Source organism: Natator depressus, chromosome 1, assembly GCF_965152275.1.
Source record: "Natator depressus isolate rNatDep1 chromosome 1, rNatDep2.hap1, whole genome shotgun sequence".
NCBI classification, from domain to species: Eukaryota; Metazoa; Chordata; order Testudines; family Cheloniidae; genus Natator; species Natator depressus.
The window spans coordinates 197,203,040-197,221,234 of NC_134234.1; the positions used below are offsets into that span (position 1 = coordinate 197,203,040).

Genomic DNA, 18,195 nt, shown 5'->3' on the forward strand with positions numbered 1-18,195 from the left:
GCCGCAGTTCTGATACACAAACCTGTGCCTGATACACTGAGTCCCCCTTTCCCTTGGTCTTCCATCCAAGTACCGGCCTGACTCAGCCCAACCCTCTGGCTCTGCTGGAATGAATCACTCACTCAGCCTATGCTGTCATCACCAGTGTAGATGTTTGGGGATGGACTTTACCAAGGAATCTGTACCGTGAGCCTTCAGCTGTGCAAGGATGAAGATAATGGACAATACAGTGCTTGCCACAGTTAGTCAGGGATTGGCACCCACATACCCTTTCACCAGGGACTTATTTCTGATAAGCAGCAGGCCTTGCATTTGGAATCTGGGAGCCTCCAGGCAGCTTTGTATCCAAACCTTCAACCTCTTTTCCCTACAACCACCCCTCCATCCTCTGCATTAGTCTGCAAGGGAGGTCAATGGTTTCAGTCCGGTCAGTGAGTTCAGACAGCAGCATAGTCAAATATCCTGTGTTAAACTGGGACTGCCCCCCCCCCGTCCCAAATGGAGACTCCCCCCAAACATCTGTGGGTTTCAAGGGTTCCCAAAGCCAGCTCTCACTAGTGGTTTCCTTCCATGCGATTCACGCAAATTAAGAATGATATTTACGTAGTTTAACTGACTTCCCTGATGAGCGACAGCAGGGGGTGACTCAGTTCCAGCAGTTTCATTCACAGGGAGAGGTAGTTTATGACAAAACAAAATGAGCCCTGCTGAGGGCCAGGCCAGATTCAGTGACTGGCATGATCTATCTACCTTTTAAAGACCCATTGATGCCCTCTTCCTAGAAAACAAAAACATCTTCTTTGGAGACAGTTCTGTTTATAGATCCTCTATTTCTGCCTTTCTCTTCCCCTGTTTTTTTTTATTACTAGGGCTATTTGTAGGGAAACACAATTTTGTGGCTTCCTTCTCTGCTAGTATACAGGCTCTTTATTGCCTAGGACAGCTGTTCCCAAAGTGCGGTTCTTCTTGGTGGTGTAGAATGAGTCATTCTGAGAGCCAAGCAGGAGGGAAATGGGGGAGTTAGGAGATGTGGTGGATATGGTAAAGATGCTTTGTCGCGCGCTCTCTCTCTCTCTCTCTCTCTCTGAGGAAGTGGCCCTCAGAAATGAAAATGCTGAAGAACCAATGACTTATGCATTCACCTCTTCCGGCTGCTTATTCCCCCCTTGGAGTCACAATCCTCTGTGTCATCTGAGTCATTTTCATAGCAATCAGACATAAGAGTACAAACTGAGGATTTTGATGGTAGGGGGAGGAATATGCAGCAGCAGTAGGTGAACTCCTGAACAACAAGAGATCTTATTTTTGTGCACATCACCCAGTAATGGAGATGGGCCAGAGCTGCAATATTTAACTTCAGATCTGACTTTCTCCAAAGTCCAGGCACGTTTTGCATCTAGGGGTGTTCCCTTGTGGGGAGAAGAGTAATACAGAATCTACAGACTACGTGAGCAAAGACGTCTCTCTAAGCAGGTTTTTTCAGATGTTTTCCAGGATGCATTAGCAGCTCTTTCACACTGGCTGTTTTATTTCAGACATGATAAGAAGGACGTCGGGGAAAATGGAGTCAGTGATCTGAACTGCACAGAAGGAGTTGCAGCTGAAATAACGAGATTGTGGCATGTGGCATCCAATGACCAAAGTACAGAAACATTGCAATGCTATTCTAGAGCTGAACAGGTTCAAAGCATTGCATACACATGAGCTAATTAATCCTCCCTTGCCCCTGTGTAGAAGATTACCCTTATCTTTGGAAACGGACACAGAAAAGTGAAGTGTGTTGGCCAAGACTGTGCAGCAAGCCTGTGGAAACAGAACCCAGGAGCCCCCATTTCCAGGGTTCTGCTCTCCACAAGAGTATGCTGCAGCTGCAGCAGAGTTAACTGTGGTTAAATCTCATTATCTTGCTGGAAATGATAAACATTGCAAAATCTATTTAAAAAAACAACAACCTTTCCTTAAAAATAAAGTATGCCAGATATTTTAAATATGATGAATTATCACTAGCAGCTAGAAACAGGTCAGTGCTGAAAGTAATACCTGGATAAGAAGTTTTCCAGGGACTGTTTCTTGTCATCTTTGCAGACAATACCTTCCCTCTTCTGCTTTTCCATATCTTTGATTCGTGACTGGAAGGTGTCAACCAAATCAAATATAGACTTCATTGCAATGGGCACTTCATAATATTGCTATAAAATAAAAGGTAAAGAATAGGCTGAATTACAGGTAAAGCCCTTAAGCACATAACATGCCACTGCAAGAAGAAACAGAGAGGGTGGAAACTGTCCCTGATTTCACAGAGTCTGTTGTGAGGAACTGGATTATTCCTAGGATTCCAGCTTTAAATGTTTGCCTTGTAGGACAAACTTGTGTGTCAAGATACTGCACGCAGCTCATTAGAATCAGGTTATCTTGCAGTATCATGCTATGCCCGAGAACATCATTCATATACCATGCAGCATCAGCATGTTGTGTCACTATATCACATGGCAGCCCCAGGCTGCATTTCCGGACACCAAGTGCTGCATTCAGCTCCTCTGACAGAAGTAGTTTTATGCTTGTGGTGAGTTGCCAGAGCACCATCCCAGCACACACCCAGACCTCCCACTGGAGTTCCCCCATCTTGAAAAGATGGACTGTGCCCTCCACCCTTCCCGTTCGCTGTCAATCTCCCTTGCTGTCCACCTTCTAGGTGATGAAACCCTTCTGACCCTCCAAGTCAGGGTTGGCCAACCTGTGGCTCCGGAGCTGCATGCGGCTCTTCAGAGGTTAATATGCAGCTCCTTGCATAGGCGCTGACTCCGGGGCTGGAGCTACAGATGCTAACTTTCCAATGTGCCGGGGGTGCTCACTGCTCCCCTGTTCTGCCCCCACTCCACCCCTTCCCTCAAGGCCCCTACCCCTTCCCCCAAGCCTGCCATGCCCTCACTCCTCTCCCTCCCTCACAGAGCCTCCTGTGCATGCGAAACAGCTGATTGCGGCAGGTGGGAGGTGCTGGAGGGCGGGAGCTGATGCAGGGCTGCTGATGTATTACAGTGGCTCTTTGGCAAAGTACATTGGTAAATTCTGGCTCCTTCTCAGGTTCAGGTTGGCCACCCCTGCTCCAAGTAATGGCAAGGCCCCAAACCAGCCTCTCTCATGCATCTCATACCAGTCCACAGCATATTTCTGCTTTTCAATGCCTTTTTGTTCAAAGCTCAACTCCCCACCTTGACCCTCATGTCAATATCCGTCAGCACCATGAAGAAGTCATTGTAGGTCATCCCGTATTCTTTCCTCAGCTCATTGATGAGGTGCTGGTCCACAAGGTCATCATCCTCTACCACCTTCATGGGTTTCTCATTATCTTAAAAGCAAATAAACTGCTGATAAACATGGAATCACAGAGCAAACTGTCATCAGTTTCATCACATAAGTCGCACAAAAGGGACCCAAACATCACCCACTCTCCCTCTCTCTAGTCATAACTGGCCATGGTTTTCAAAAGGGAAGTGATTTTGGCTGCCCAATTTACGGCACCGTAAAGGGGACTAATTTTCAGTCCCCACCTTCTGAAAATCAGGACCCTAAAAGGTATCTTGAGCTGGACATCCAACGTTGCTAGTCACTTTTGAAAATCTAGGCCACATGTAATTTATCCTGAAGGAACTCAAAGCTCTCCACTGATATTTCACAACTACGGAAATGCAATCACTTCTGGAATGGTATGTAGTGATTATTTAACAGCGCACCGCAACATTCTATGAAAAACAACATATCCAAATAAAACAGCACAGAGAATTTAAAACTTTAAAATACTGTTAGCACAGTTGGATTTTGGCTAGGATTCCTGAGTTAACATCCCTATTCTTGCAAAAACTGACATGGGATCTTTAATGACCACAAATGACCAGGACTGCTGTTTTGTTTCATCCGAAAGGCAGCAGGTCCAGCCCTTTAGTGCCATGTTGGGGTACTGATTTACTATTGAGTGCCACCTACTGATCACCTACACACACTTCCCCATGCCAGCACTCAACAATTGAAAGAGAAAGGTCTGCATGTCAAGCCTGATTATGTAAATACACTCAACTCTACTGTGATCACAGAAGGCATTCAAAAAGGCTTGCTAAAACACAGAGACAGTATTTTCATTTTGAAAAGAAGGCATCTTTGAGTTATCCACGTGCAACCCCCCCAAAGTAAAACTAAACTTACTAAAATCTTGAACATCTGAAAAGATTTTTAACAAGTGAAAACATTATTTTTGTTTTCCTACATCTGAATAACCAAAATGACCAAACTGATCCTGCAGACACTTTCAGATATACACCAAAAAAATAAATAAAAAAATTGCTTTTAAGAAGCGACCATAAGAAATTTCAGTCCATTATAAAGGTATAGCCAAGTGACTTAAAAAAGGTTTGAAATAGCAATGTCAACATCATCTCCATCTCAGCTACAGTGTCAATAGTGCTGTTCTATAGTCCTGCAGCAATGATCTAAAACTCTCCACTACACAATAGCATTCCTGCAGTGTTTTGTACAGTTTTTGTTTGTTTCCATAAAGGAAGCCACAATCGCACATGAAGCACCTGTTAAATGGGCTCTGCCTCAGCTGTCATCTTTAAAGTGGCTATTACCGCAACAGGCCACCGAAAGAAAAAAGTGCATAATCCAAGTGTTTGTAATATCAAAAAGAGATATTAAAAGGTACATGCAACAGAGGGTGAGATCATACTGTACCCCTACTATCTGTTATTGCAATTCCCTAAAAATACAGGTGGAAACAGGAACAATAAGATATATTAAATCTCACAGCACAGGAATCAAATTAACCTCTAGCAACAGAGAAATAAATGAATGAAAATGAAAAAACACGCAAAAATGACATTAAAGGAAATGTGGGGCACAATAAACTGTGAAAGAGTACAATAATAACTATGCTATGTTCTTCTATAGCACCTGCCACCTGAGGATCTCAAAGCACTCTGCCCCTCCCAACAGCCCCAAGATGTATATATTGCTATCCTCAATTGCAGATGGAGAAACTGAGACATAGGTATTAAGTGACTTGCCTAGGTCAGAAAAAAGCAGTGGCAGAGTTACAATAGGCCCCAGGAGTCCCACTCCCCTGCTCTAACCCTTAGACAATAGTGAATAGGGACGAGGCAAACTGAGTTGGATAAATTAAATAAATACTGACCAGAATATTTGATCTCTGCAAACAGTTTGGTTTACTATTCATTACTTTTCTTTTTCATGCATTTCTGAACATCTCCAAGCTATGGGGGATATGGGTGTGGATTCAAAGCTCGCTGCAGGCCCATTGTCTCTAGAACTGGCTGCACAAAAACCCTGGATCCAGTTCAGATATGGACCTGAACTTTTTGCAGCTTGGGCCCATTTCTAATAGAAACCGTCAACAGTCTGAATGTTCCAGTGGTCACACTTTCTATTATGGTTACATTTACAAATAGTTTTTGAAGGGTTAGTACATGATTCACAGCACGTTATGCACATGATTCATATCTTCTAAACATCGTCTTAGGCACATCGGTAGAAGATGATGTAGTTGATTACAAGCCTTGGTTATAAGCAACCTATTGAGTCGCTGGACTCTGACAATCACTTAACCATGTATTAAAACAGCTGTAAGTCACATGAAATATTTATACATGTATTCTTAAACGGTAAAACTGGCCAGGAGTAAACTTAGGCTGGGAAGTAGAAGAAAGTTTCTGGCTATCTGATGAGTCAGTTTCTGGAACAGCCTTCCAAAAGAACAGCAGGTAGCAAGAAACCTAATGTTGTAAGACGGAGCTTGATAAATTTTTGAATGGGATTACTTGTGATAGCAGGAGACTGAACACAATGACCCAGAAGGTCCCTTCCTATGTGCTTATAAAATGTGACCTCTAAAATATATAATAATTATTACTAATACTAATTATTAATCAATGCAAACAACCCTGCAAAGCAAAGACAAACCAGCTCAGTAGAGTAGGGCAAGAAAGCTCAGCGAGAAATGTGACTGCAGCCAGCTCGGTGGTAAGTGACATAACACCAGATAAATGTAAAACAAACATTAACCATGGGTCTATAACCATGGCTATTTTTTCTGGTTAAGATTGCAGATGTCAGCACAGAGGTGACATTTTAGGGCTTCTCTGTCAGGGGAGACCAGAGAAGACAAACTAGCTTAAGGCAGAAAGTAAGACTAGGAGTTAAAGGCAGGAGCAGGAGACAGAACTAGACATTTTTGCAAACCGGGAAGAGATTACTAGCCAGAGAACGCAGGGGTCCATTTCAAGACCACTCTGTTATTCACCACCTGCCCCCAACCTCCACAGCCAGAGATGGTCTCCAGCAGCAGGACCCGCATCATTCTGCTGTGCAAAGATAGGGGCAGGATTGAGAGGGGCCACACGATCTACTGCCATGTGGAAGCTGCTCTCTTTCCACCCTTGCTGGAGGGGTCACAGCAGGAAGGTGGGAAACCTGGCACCCTCACGGCTTCAGTAGCAGCCACAGAGCAGTTCTGCCGCTGGGGGCGAGGGTGGGGGGATTCTTTTCCTCCCTCCCTCACATATATTTCCACAGTGCCCAGCCCAACTACTTAGGGGTTTGGGGAGAGGATTTAGATGAGGTTACAGCAAGGTTGGGTTGCTTGGCTGAGCAGTACAGTGGCCCTGTGCATTAAGCATTGGATATGGACCTAAGCAGTGTGGGTTGTAGTCTTGGGTCCAATGTTTACTAATGTGGTCCTAGCATTTGGAGTGAAGGTGGGCTGTGCTAATTTGGCTACTTGGAGTGGGATTTTCAAAAGCGCTCAGCACTGGCCTAATTCTGGTCCTAGGGAAGTCAGTTGGGAGACTCTCATGGGATACAGTAAGAGCAGAGCTAGTCAGTGCTTTTAAAACCATCCTGCTACTGACTGTGTGCATCTTTTCAGATGTGCATTGAATGAGGCTAGCTCTGAAGGAGACTTTATGAGCTCAGTCAGTCGTGCTCACTAGTGTCTGGTGAGAGATTTAAACCTATGCTTTCATTTAGATCCATAGATTTTAAGGCCAGAAGAGACTATTATGATCATCTAATCCAATTTTCTGCACGAAACACGCCAGAGATCCTTTATTGTGGCTTCCATTGATTCCTGCATCAAGCCCATATCTTGTGGTTGAGCTAGAGCATGTCCTTAGGCTGGAAATTTCAGAGAAGAGATTCTTGCATGAGATTATTATATTATTATTATTATTATTTAGTGTTTGTATTACAGTAGTGCAGGAAGGCCCCATCCAAGACTGGGACACCATTGTGCTGGACGGTAATGCATCTGGTCAGGCCATAAATATTGCAAGCACAGCTTTTCTTGGGAATTCTTGCTGCTTCTGGTCCTGACAAGAAGCCAGACGGGACTACATAAAAAATGAAAGGGGAAAAAAGAAAAAGAAATTCCTATTTTCTGAACATATAAAAGGTTCAGGGTTTGGCACAAGTTCAGGTGAACTCTTATTTTAACCAAGTTGTTTTTCTCATGTCACTAGCTGAGATGAACCCCTGTGAGCCTTCTGTGTTTCATCACCTAGTGTCTTTTTTCTGTCTGAGGATTCCGCTTTTGTACACTTGCATGTTTCTGGAACTTTGCTGGGTTTGGGTTAAACCTGGAACAGGCTGAAGGAGTATGGTGTATGTCAAACAGAGTGCATTTCTGTTTTATTAGCCAGATGGCAACTATATATAATCCTTACCAGGGCACTGATATGTGTATGGGCCTAACTATACATGGGGTGATCTTGAGTAAACTTAGACTTACTTGGAAAGAGCTTTCCCTGCTCCAGGTATGCCACAGAGGCACAGAAATACTCTCTAGGCTCTACTCTCAGGGACCACACTCTGAGTGGCTGGTGATTCCTATTGTGTTTGATGGAATAAATGGGCCCAGGGAGTCACACCCCTCACAGACACAGGGACCTAGATCCTCCGCTGAGGCAGCAGGGTACTAGCAGGCATTCGTCACAACTTCCCGAACCTCAGACCAGCTGTCTGCCAGCCCTGCAAGGCCATGAAAGAGCTGAGCTCATGAGATTTCCAGACAGTCTCCCTTGCCCAAGAAGTTTGGAGAAACAGCTTAACTCCCAGAGGAAACTGGGTTTGATGTGGCAGAGCTATGAGAAGGAGCAATAGTTTCTATACAAGCTCTTCAAAAGCTGCAATCCAGCAAAGCACATAAACCCATGTGTAACTTTAAGCATAGAGCAGCCCTGTGATGTAGTGGGGCCGGATTGCACCAGAATGGCATACCGGCACTTTTGCCGCATGGAGGACACCATTTTGTTCTCAAAATGGTGACCTACACACAGCATGACCTCGCATGCACTGTGCGTCCGAGGTCATGGCCTATAGAGGATACCATTTTGTAGAGCAAAATGGCATCCTCTGCACAGCGTGACCTTGCATGCTCTGTGCGTCCGAGGCCACGCTGACAGGGGTGTTCCCACGCTTGGGGCATTCTGATAGTACAAGTACTTGCCCATTCAGGACCACACCCCTGGAGTAGCCCTACTTGACATCAATGGGACTTTTCATATATTTAAAGTTATACACAAGCTTAAGTGCTTTGCTGGACTGGGAACTAAGGACTGGTCCAAAACCCACTGAAGTCAACAGAAAGACTCCCACTGAATTCAGTAGGCTTTGCATCAGGATCTGAACTTGTACACTCAGATTTTCAAAGCCACCTGAGGGAATTGGATACTCAGCTCTCATTTGGCGCTTTGAAGATGCCCCCTTTAAAGAAGGCAACACAGGGTGTGTGTAGCTGGTTTAACTGCTTAGTGGAATATGCATGGGCTAAACAAAGTATCTAGAAGAACCCTGGGTTCATTCACTGACAGTCAGGGTGGTGCATAGTACCATGAGCTCAACAACTTTACACCAGCCACAGAAAGTAGCCAGGCTGGCTGTACATTGCTTTATGAGTAAAGAGAGGACATTTACTTGTGCCCCTTCTAAGAGAATAAAAAGAACATCCACACCACAATAAGTAAACTAAAGCCGCACTCAGCACCAGATTCAAACTTCCTTCCCCAAATTTTTGGACTGTTTGGTTGGGGTCCATCTCTAAGCAAAACATGTTTAACAGTAGAGAGGGGAAAATATTGAAAAGCACACCCTTACAATGACCATGCCTGAGAACACTCATTCTGTGGGCATGCTAAAATCAGACATTGGCTAGAGAGGGGAGAGCTGATTCAGAGCAGGGAAGGAACTCTGACACAATAGCTGTCTAGTAAGATTTCCTGTCTGTCCTGATTTTAGCCCATGTGTGTGAGGAAAGCCTTTTGCATGGCATTTTCGAAGGGTGCTTCCAAATCTGTTCCAACCAAACCAAGTGCAAAGGGAGGAGAAAATGTAACATTCAGCAACAGGAAGGGAGCCATTTGGAACTTCAGAATGGGAGTTGGGTTGGTCTGAGTTGTGAGTAGCTTTTTATTTAATCGAAACCAATTTCCCCCTCCATTGTGAAATGACTCCTATGTGTGACACTGGCCAATTTATTGTGGCAGTTCTTAAAGCCTATTAGTCTGTAGCCAGCCACTTGCTGCTGATGGTCTGCAAAATCAATCCAGTGATATCATGGAAATGTAACTATTCAGTTACCCAAAGAGATGGATACATGAGATGTCTACAGGCCTGAACCAAATGATCTTCCTGCCCTTCCCATGTCACACTTTTCTGCTCTCTACTCTTTCACTGGCGTTAGAAACTACCACGCATTTCACCTTACAGTGCTGGAAACCTAAACATGGGAAATACCAGAGACAGCTATGTAAATACAAAGTGTGGGCAGTAGGCGGGGGGAAGTTGCCACAACAAAGGATCTCTCTTAGACTTTAACCCCAGTTGGGTTTCTCTCTTCCCTCTCCTATGTTCGGCCCACCTTAAAAAAAAAGACAGGAGAGAAATAAATATGTAAAAAAATGAACCTAGTTGAAAGTGATCAATCTTCATGCTGCTGTTGTTCATGGTGCCGAAAATTGTGATGACTGAGATTTTCCTTGTGGCCATCTTGCAGAAACTCTCCAGGTATTCGTCTCGCTGTTGCACGTACATGGTGTTGTCGGCCTTGGGGGTCGTGATCAGCTAGGGGTTGGCAGAGACAAAGAGTTTGATTAGTTTCAGAACAAAGCCATAGCGAGCCCTTATGTCAGAGGAGCAGTTCTCCAAAGGAGAACAGCATCTTAGTGCTTGCCCATTGGGGTTTCTTTTCCACACAATAGCCAGCAGCTCAGGAACTTACATTTCTTTATTTAGGGTTAGATTGTGCCTTTAGGCCCAGCTCTGAGCAAAAGGCAATGGGTCACCTAGAGGAAGAGCCCCAGAGACACCCCTCCAAGACACAGTCACTCTGATTCTCCCCTGTTGTGCTGGTAGGAGAGGAGTAAGTTGCTACAGACTTTACTAGGAACAACATACTCTCCTCTTACATCTTTGCCTTTCTGAATCCAGTCAGTTCTCCAGCCCAACCCGTCGAGGCGGGAGCAGGTAGTCCGATCCACCCTCACATCCACTTATTTATAGAGGCGGGAACACTGGGTACATAGCCTCAGATCATCAAAGGTATTGAGGTGCCTAGCTCCCACTGATTTCAATGGAAGTTATGTGCGTGGGCCGCAGGGACATGCTGACAGCTGCTTTGCGCAGCTCCCATTGGCCGGAAATGGCGAACCGTGGCCACTGGGAGCTGTGGGGGCCGTGCCTGTGGATGGTCAATGTAAACAAAATGTCTCGCGGCCTGCCAGTGGATTTCCCTGGTGGGCTGCATGCTGAAGGTTGCCGACCCCTGATCTAAGCCACAGCCCTTTCTTTCTGCCCTGTGTCCATGATCCAGGCATATCTAATGTGGTCCCTCTAGTCACCTGCATGGTTGTCTTAGATCCGGGCACCATCTACCTTATATTTAGCCAAAAACATTTGGAAATTCCCACTTGTAGGCCTTATTTAATTTGTTGAGAGAGGAGGGAGGGGAAAGGTATTGGGGGAAGGGGAGGGGGAGGGGGAAGCGGGGGGGGAAGGAAATGATTACAGTAGTAATAAAAAAATCTTTTAGGTTCACACCAATGCCTCTTCAAGTGTTTTCCAAAAGATACAGGTGTGGGGGGTGAGATGGCAGCTGTTTAACTACACACAGCGACACCACACAACAGTTTAGGACAGGAAGTGGAGGAGAATCCTGCATCCACTTGAAACAGAATAGTTCTAACTCGAGCTAGACTCTGTCCAAAATCCCCAGATCCCGACTCCGCTGAACACGGGGGGAGTTGAAATCTGGAGCCAAATGTTGTGGCTTAGGCTCATCATGAGACATAATGTTGTCTTAACTGTGTAAGACTGTCTGGGATACTTTCTATGAAACATCCTTTACAAATACAGTTTATCAGTACATTCAGTTACAAGGATGAGCTATAGGCGTAGAGGCCCTGAGTCTCATTTAGATTAAGTCTTCATTTATATTAAGGCCCCTTTACATCACCCTGGTGATGAAAAATGGCTTTAGTGTAAATGAGAATCAGGCCCATAGAGATTATATGAACACAAGATGATTTAATTACTAATCTATAGCACAAGTCATGTACTTTATAGTTGCAGTAAAATGCTTAAAAAGAAGTATTTTAAATACTGTTCGAGAACTCAAATAAGTACCAAAAAATGAGCTCAGTTCTGCTCCCAGTTTCATAGCCAATGTGTGGAAATGAATGCAGAATTTGGCCCAGTGGAATTGTATGGGTATAAGTGAGCAATGAATTTGTCTCACTCTGGCAAATCTTTTAGGATAAAGTGGGAAGCATTTCAGAGGCAAAGCAAACCTCAAATCATAGCTTTAAAATAGCCTGGCATTCTCTGCAAAACAAACAGGGAGTTACTTATTGGTTTAATTTTAGGCTGCATTATAACCGCTACTTACCTACGTGGTGTGTGTGTGTGTGTGTGTGTGTGTGTGTGTGTGTGTGTGTAATGCTGCATATAAACCCTCAGTCTCCAGCTCAGCACTACTGAATGACACACAAAAAACAAACTCCCTCAGGCAAAACTTTCTGACCACAGATCTGAACAAGGGTAGGATTTCAAAATCCAGATCAAGATGTGGATCCAAATTTTACAGCAGTACCCTATATCTATTAAGGGATGAACCACAGCCCTTGCTCTGAACAACCTACAAACTTTTGGAGGTTTGAAATTCAGATCAGAATCTGCAATTTGGGCCCAGCTCTCTGTTTAGCCAGTTGTAGCACTTAACCCGCCCCTATGAAGTGGCTGGTTGAACCACCATAAGCAGCGATTCTCTCTCTAAATTCACGTTTCGGAGGAGGATTGAGACAGGATCTTTTGGAGCCAGGCCCCGTCATCCGAGTGGCCCAAAGGGAACAGTGTAGCAGAGCAGTGGGAAACAGCACAGGCAGAGCTGATACTAGAGAGGCCTGGGCTGATTCTTTTGGGAGGAAGATCAAGGACTCAGGAATGTAAGAGAACTGTACATCTGGGGCAACTGACTGGTAGAATTGGACCCGAGAGGAAGAGATAGCTGAGCTGGATAGAAAAGTCTGCTTGGGGAAAGGGGTGCAAAGAAAGGTGGCTTTTATTTTAAGGGGCCTGAAATGTCAGTAGATCCCGATTTCAATTACCTTTAATCTACCTTGTGCACATGTCACATAAAACAAAGGCAGAGCCATGTGCTGTATCTCCAACCTTGCCTCCATTAATGACTACTGCATAATGAACCTAGCTTCCAGGAGGAGGAGACTATGGGTAGTACCAGACTGTGACAAATTCTAATGCAGCTTGGTAGTAGTGTTTGCTTGCAGTCTGTTCTGGCCTGACTACCCGAGACTGGACGACTCATTTCATTTCTGAGCTCCAGCTGAGAAGTGATCTGAGATCTGGAGATTCAAATTCCAGACTGAGTGATGAGTCACCATGGTCCTTCAGGGAGGAAAGCAGTGCCTTGCTGGCTTCTGTGATTTCTATTCTGTACTCATCACTTTTTTTGGCCGGATGTGACACTAATTTCTGGAAGCCACAACGTTCAGAACTAAAGCCAGGTTTCAAAGACCCTAAACTTCAGGGCAGTTCCGATCTGCGGTCTTGGTTTGGCCAATTATTAAGACCAGGGTCATTTGCAAAATTCAGATTCCCCAGGGTCGGGTTTTTTCAAACACATGGCCCCCTCCCTGCTTCCAAAATTCAGTGCTGTTCAAATCTGCTGTTTTGGTTTGGATCTCTCTCTCTCTCTCGAGCATTTATTCCTGTTAGCTCTTTAGAGCTAATACAATTAGGGGAGAGAAAGTTGGATTCTGTGCTGTCTCATGCATCATCAGAACTGTCAGCTGAACTCCCATGGCAGAATCTTTGTTACAGGTGATGGTATAAGGGGCAGAAAGACCCTGGCTGGATTTTTGGAGCCCATGTGCTGTTTGTGACACTGACCACTGGAAAATCCTTGTAAACTGAACTAACCCTGTAAGACTGAATGAGGAGCTCCCAAATGCTATTTTTCAAAGTGAACCTTTAAAGTGAATGGTGCCTACCAAAGAAATCATTTGAACTGAGGCTAAATTATTCCCTTTCACAGGTGAAATGTTTTTAAATACGTACAATGGAAAAATGTACAATATTATTAAACCCTGGGAGAAGCAGCTCCAGACTGTGCTCAGTTTCTAAGCCTTGGAACCTCACCAGAAGAGCCTGTTGTAATTAAACTAGCATAGGGAGGGCTTGCCAGAGAAACCTAATGGCCCTGAATGACCAAGTCCCATCAGAAATTAATGGCAGCTTTGAAAATTCTACCTTCAGCATGTATACACGCAGGCATGTGTGCACATATACTTGCTCATACATGCCCATAAGCGGTGCCCAACCACTTGGCCTGTTTATAGAGTTTGGACACTAGCATCGCAATGAAACAGATGTCAGCTGGCAGAGCATGCTGGGAACTGGAATGTAGAGGGTAGTGGTAACACCAGCAAGCATCCCAATTTGGTTGGTGGACAAAACCCACATTGCGACCTCATTTCATTAATCATCCCAGATATACAGCCCATCACCTACAGAGCCAAAACAATGATGGCTGTTTGGTAGCCCCATGCAGAGCAAACGGAAGGGCTCCAGTCCAATTCCTTGCAGACAGCTGTCCACCATATCAAAGATGCCAACATGATTGGTACCCTTTATTGGCTGTTGCAGCAGAAGGTCAAGGATTGAATGGGCCATCGATGATGAACTCCCCTTTCGCCCCAAGAGAGAGAGAGTCCTGCCGATGCAAAGTTAAGAACAGGCACAGTGCAAAGGGCAGTGATGCAAGCTTCCCCACTGGAGGCCTTCATCTCCAAAGTTATCAGGCTGGTACCTTTCACCACCGTTGTAAAAAACAATATTAAAAAAATAACCCCACCCCAGATTTCCCATTCACTACAGTCTCACTAGGAGGGAGATTTATTTTAATGGGTGAGGTGATAACACTCAGGAACATGCTACTTACAATGAGTCGCCGTTTGCCTTCAAAAAAATCCAGTAGGTTTGTCACTGATTTCCTGGAGGGCTGAAGGAAAGGTTTTGTGTTTGGCTTAACATAGCCCTCGTTCTCAGTCCTGCTCCCCTTCTTGTTCTTCTTGCTACGGTCTTTGTCCTGCTTGTTCTTCTTCTCAGCTTTGTCCTTCTTGGCGTGCTTCTCGCTCTTCTGCAGCTTGTCAGGTCTCTCCTTTTTCTTCTTCTTCTCAGGCTTGTCTGGTCGGTCGTGCTTCTTTGGCTCTTTCCCTTTCTTCAGCGGGACATTCCCTGCTGCAATCTCTTGCTCCAAGTGGGGAACAGCAGGCCTGCTTGGATCATATTTATCCTCGTATTCATTGCTCAGGATCTTTTCCTGGGTTCTCTTTTTAGGTGGCTTGGCTTTGGCTGGTTTGTGTTGGCCCGGAGTGACACTGGGATCCCGGTGAATATAGTCCTTCCGGTCTGTACGGTTGTCTCTAAATCTACCTGCGTTTGTCCTCGTGTAGTGCTCTGAGGCGGCTGTGGGAGCCTCTGTGTAGCTGTCATAGCTGGCAACTTTGCCAGGTCTCCGGGTGGCTACTGGGTGTCTCTCTGGGTGGCCATGCTGCCTGTCTCTGCGGTTCTCATTCCACACAGGGGTGTAGAAATCATCAGTGGCTGTTCCCCGTGGGGCAGTTGCCTCAGGCGCCGTGGGCAGCCTATGATAGTCGGAAGTGGTGTGTGACTTTGTGGTCCAAATTCTCTGAGTGGTTGGAAGGGTTGTGGCTGTGGTGATAGGTCTGCTCGGCATCATCACTGTGTGGGTGGTTGTCTGGGTAGTGGTGGTTGTGGGAGGGAGAGTGCTGGCCCTCGTTGAAGGGGGAGGAGGGGCCACTGTGATTGTGGTTGGTTTCTTCACTGTTTTGCTCCTTGTTGGCTGAACATTGCTTCTCCTTGGCTCCTCCTTCCTTACCGACAGCTGGACGTGTCCACCACTTGATGTAGGTCTGGTGCTGCCACCATTATTACCTTCCTCCACTACTTGCCCCTCCACCCTGGCAGCTTTGCATTTCTGGATGAAGCCCTTCTGCCTCATCTTCTCGATTTTCCTGATGGGGCTCTGGTCGATGACTTCGTACATGGCCTCTAACCTTACAGGGTAAGGGTACCTTTCCTCCACCTGTAGGGTCTTCTTCAGCAGCACCATGCCAAATTTCCCCTTCTCCAGTTTCAGAAAGCTCATGAGCTTAGGGATGAGGCTGGGATCTAGAGGCTGCTCCAGGATTTTCCCTTCACTGGTTATCCTCCTGACTTTCCCTCCTTCCTCCCCTTCCTCATGGAACAACACGATCTGCTGGATGTGCCTCTCAGCCAGTTCGCAGTAGACGTCGCTCTTAAGCAGGCTCATCATGAGCCGGTAGTAGCCTTCAGAGGCATGAGGGGCAGAGATGACCCAGACTCTGTTCTTGCCGGCAAAGCTAGCCAGGACATTGGGAGAACTGGACCCTGAAGGGAAACGTAAAATCCGTGACCGAGACACTGCAGACTTCCCCTCATCCTTAATCATCTCAGGCTGGGGATGTTTGGCCGCAACGGTGTGTCTCTGCGTCTTCCTCACTCTGGCCCTGACATTCCTGGGCTGGGCAGGCACTTCATCTCGCAGCAAGTCAGGTCGTACATTTTTTGATGCCGGAGTATCCCTCTTGGCAACAGAACGTTGGAGATTCCCCAATGAAGGTGTCCAACTCCCCCGGGATGCCTCCGACCTTCTCAGGAAGGAGAGTGATCCATTGCTAGCCCTGTGAGAGAGAGGCAAGTAACTAATTCCATGGCTCCCTCTGTCTGCTAGCCTCACTGTCTTCTCAGAGTCACACGCTAGCCATGTTGCCCACAGCATGGCTAAACTCAGAATTAGTGTCCAGTTCATTGTGCGATCCACTTCAAAAGAAATGAGGAGAAAAAGTTAAATGTTAACAGTAGAATTTTAGATATAGACATAGACAGATATATCTTGTACTTTCTTAGTGACCAGAGAGCAACACATAGACTGTGGCATTTCAGTTATATAAAGTACTAAATACAACTTAGTCCTGTCAGGGTATTTCTATAAAAACTTTGAGGCTATTTCTAGAAAAGCACAGAGTAGATTAATTTAGGCAAAAAATGAGATAATCAGTCTATAACATGAATCTATTTATCTATCTATCCAAATAAGTCAAAAAATACAATAATTATGTTTACATCACACACACACACACAGGCTCACAGAGGTGGTAACCCAAGAGTTTGTTTTTAACTTAAAACTTACCCTCGCAGGAAAGTTTCTGTTCAAGATACGTGTATCCCAGCCCTTTCTTTAGAGGGAGAGCAATGCCATGGAGTTTTGCTGCAGCTCACTGGTTTTTATGTAACAAAACAGACTCCAGAGAATGTCCGGTTCACTGTGGAGCTTTTACTTTTTTGTTTTTCTTCACCTTCTTGACAAGTGGGATGAGATGAAAGGAAATTTCCTTTGTGATTTTTGCTGCTCCATTTACCTGCCGGTCTGTCTTGTTTCTGTATCAGTCACACACACAGAGAGACACATTTCATCTAATAAAAGTGAACTCTCAGCTGTTTCTGAATCTCTCTCTCTCTTTCAAAGTTCCATGATCCTTCTAATCACTCCTTTCCTCCTCACTCTAGTTTAGCTCCTTTGTTTCCAGAGAGAAAAAGCCCTGGGATTAATATATTTTTCAGGCTGAAGCAAAACACAGGAATGCGATGTTGAGAAAAGAAGCCCCCTATAGCCTGCTCTTTCTCTACCCACTTTTTATCCCCAATCTTTTCTTTTTCTTCTTCTTCCTTTTTGCTGGATATGATCCCAGAAATTTCAGGATAACCTCAGCCCTGCTTTAAACCAAACTCAAACAGCAGCCGCCACTGGAAATCAGGGAAACTTCACTAAGAATTTAACAGATCAGCAGAACACCGCCTCCTTCCCACTTCAACTCACTGAGGGAGGGCGGAGGAAATTTCTTAGGGGGTTGAAACGTTTCACATCATCATCATAAATCACTTTGGAAAAGGATGACTGCGACTTTAACTCTTTAAGCACCTCAAGCTCTCAAACTGGCTTGACCTTCCCCCCAAGCCCTCCCTTCCTTGTCTTCTTTTCTCATTCCACTAAACTGACACCATCAAGTTAAAAATCATGTGCTTAAGAAACTCATTTCCTTACCTGTGTTAATAACAGCACATTAGGTAGTCAAAAGCTGATAGAGGTTTTTTTTAAACCTGATTTCCTTCCCCCCATTTTTACTGTTTGTTTACTTTCTATATTTCAATCTGGGAAATAAAAAGAGACCAGTCAATTTCATCTTAGTTTCTAGTCAGTTTCTCTTTCATATTCTCATACACAACTGCTGTAGTCTTTAATTTGCAAACAACGAAGGGGTCAGTTGATTTTTAAAAACTGGATCAAAAAAATTAAATATTAATTTTTGATTCACAGACGTGCATTATGCAAGTCAAAAACAAAAAGATGCAAACTTGCAGAGAGAGATGTGCGAAGACTAGATCCCCAGCTGATGTAAATTGGTGTAGATCTATTGACTGCAGATCCTCAGCTGGTGTAAACTGGCATAGCTCCATTGCAAACAGACATACCAAACTGATTTATACCAGCTGAAGATTTGGTCCACAGACTCT

The 18,195-nt window shown here is 45.0% G+C and overlaps 1 protein-coding gene across 1 annotated transcript in view; it reads right to left on the bottom strand.

The window, feature by feature from the left end:
* CCDC80 (coiled-coil domain containing 80) overlaps positions 1-17,505 on the bottom strand; it is a 32,680-nt gene extending 15,175 nt beyond the window's left edge. The window contains exons 1-5 of the mRNA XM_074973902.1: positions 16,814-17,505; positions 14,519-16,443; positions 9,969-10,125; positions 3,210-3,346; positions 2,041-2,189 (exon numbers count right to left, since the gene is read on the bottom strand). Of these exons, the coding sequence (XP_074830003.1) occupies positions 2,041-2,189; positions 3,210-3,346; positions 9,969-10,125; positions 14,519-16,432 (2,357 nt within the window). The 5' untranslated portion in view covers positions 16,433-16,443; positions 16,814-17,505. The remainder of the gene's footprint in view (positions 1-2,040; positions 2,190-3,209; positions 3,347-9,968; positions 10,126-14,518; positions 16,444-16,813) is intronic.
* Positions 17,506-18,195: the final 690 nt, after the last annotated feature.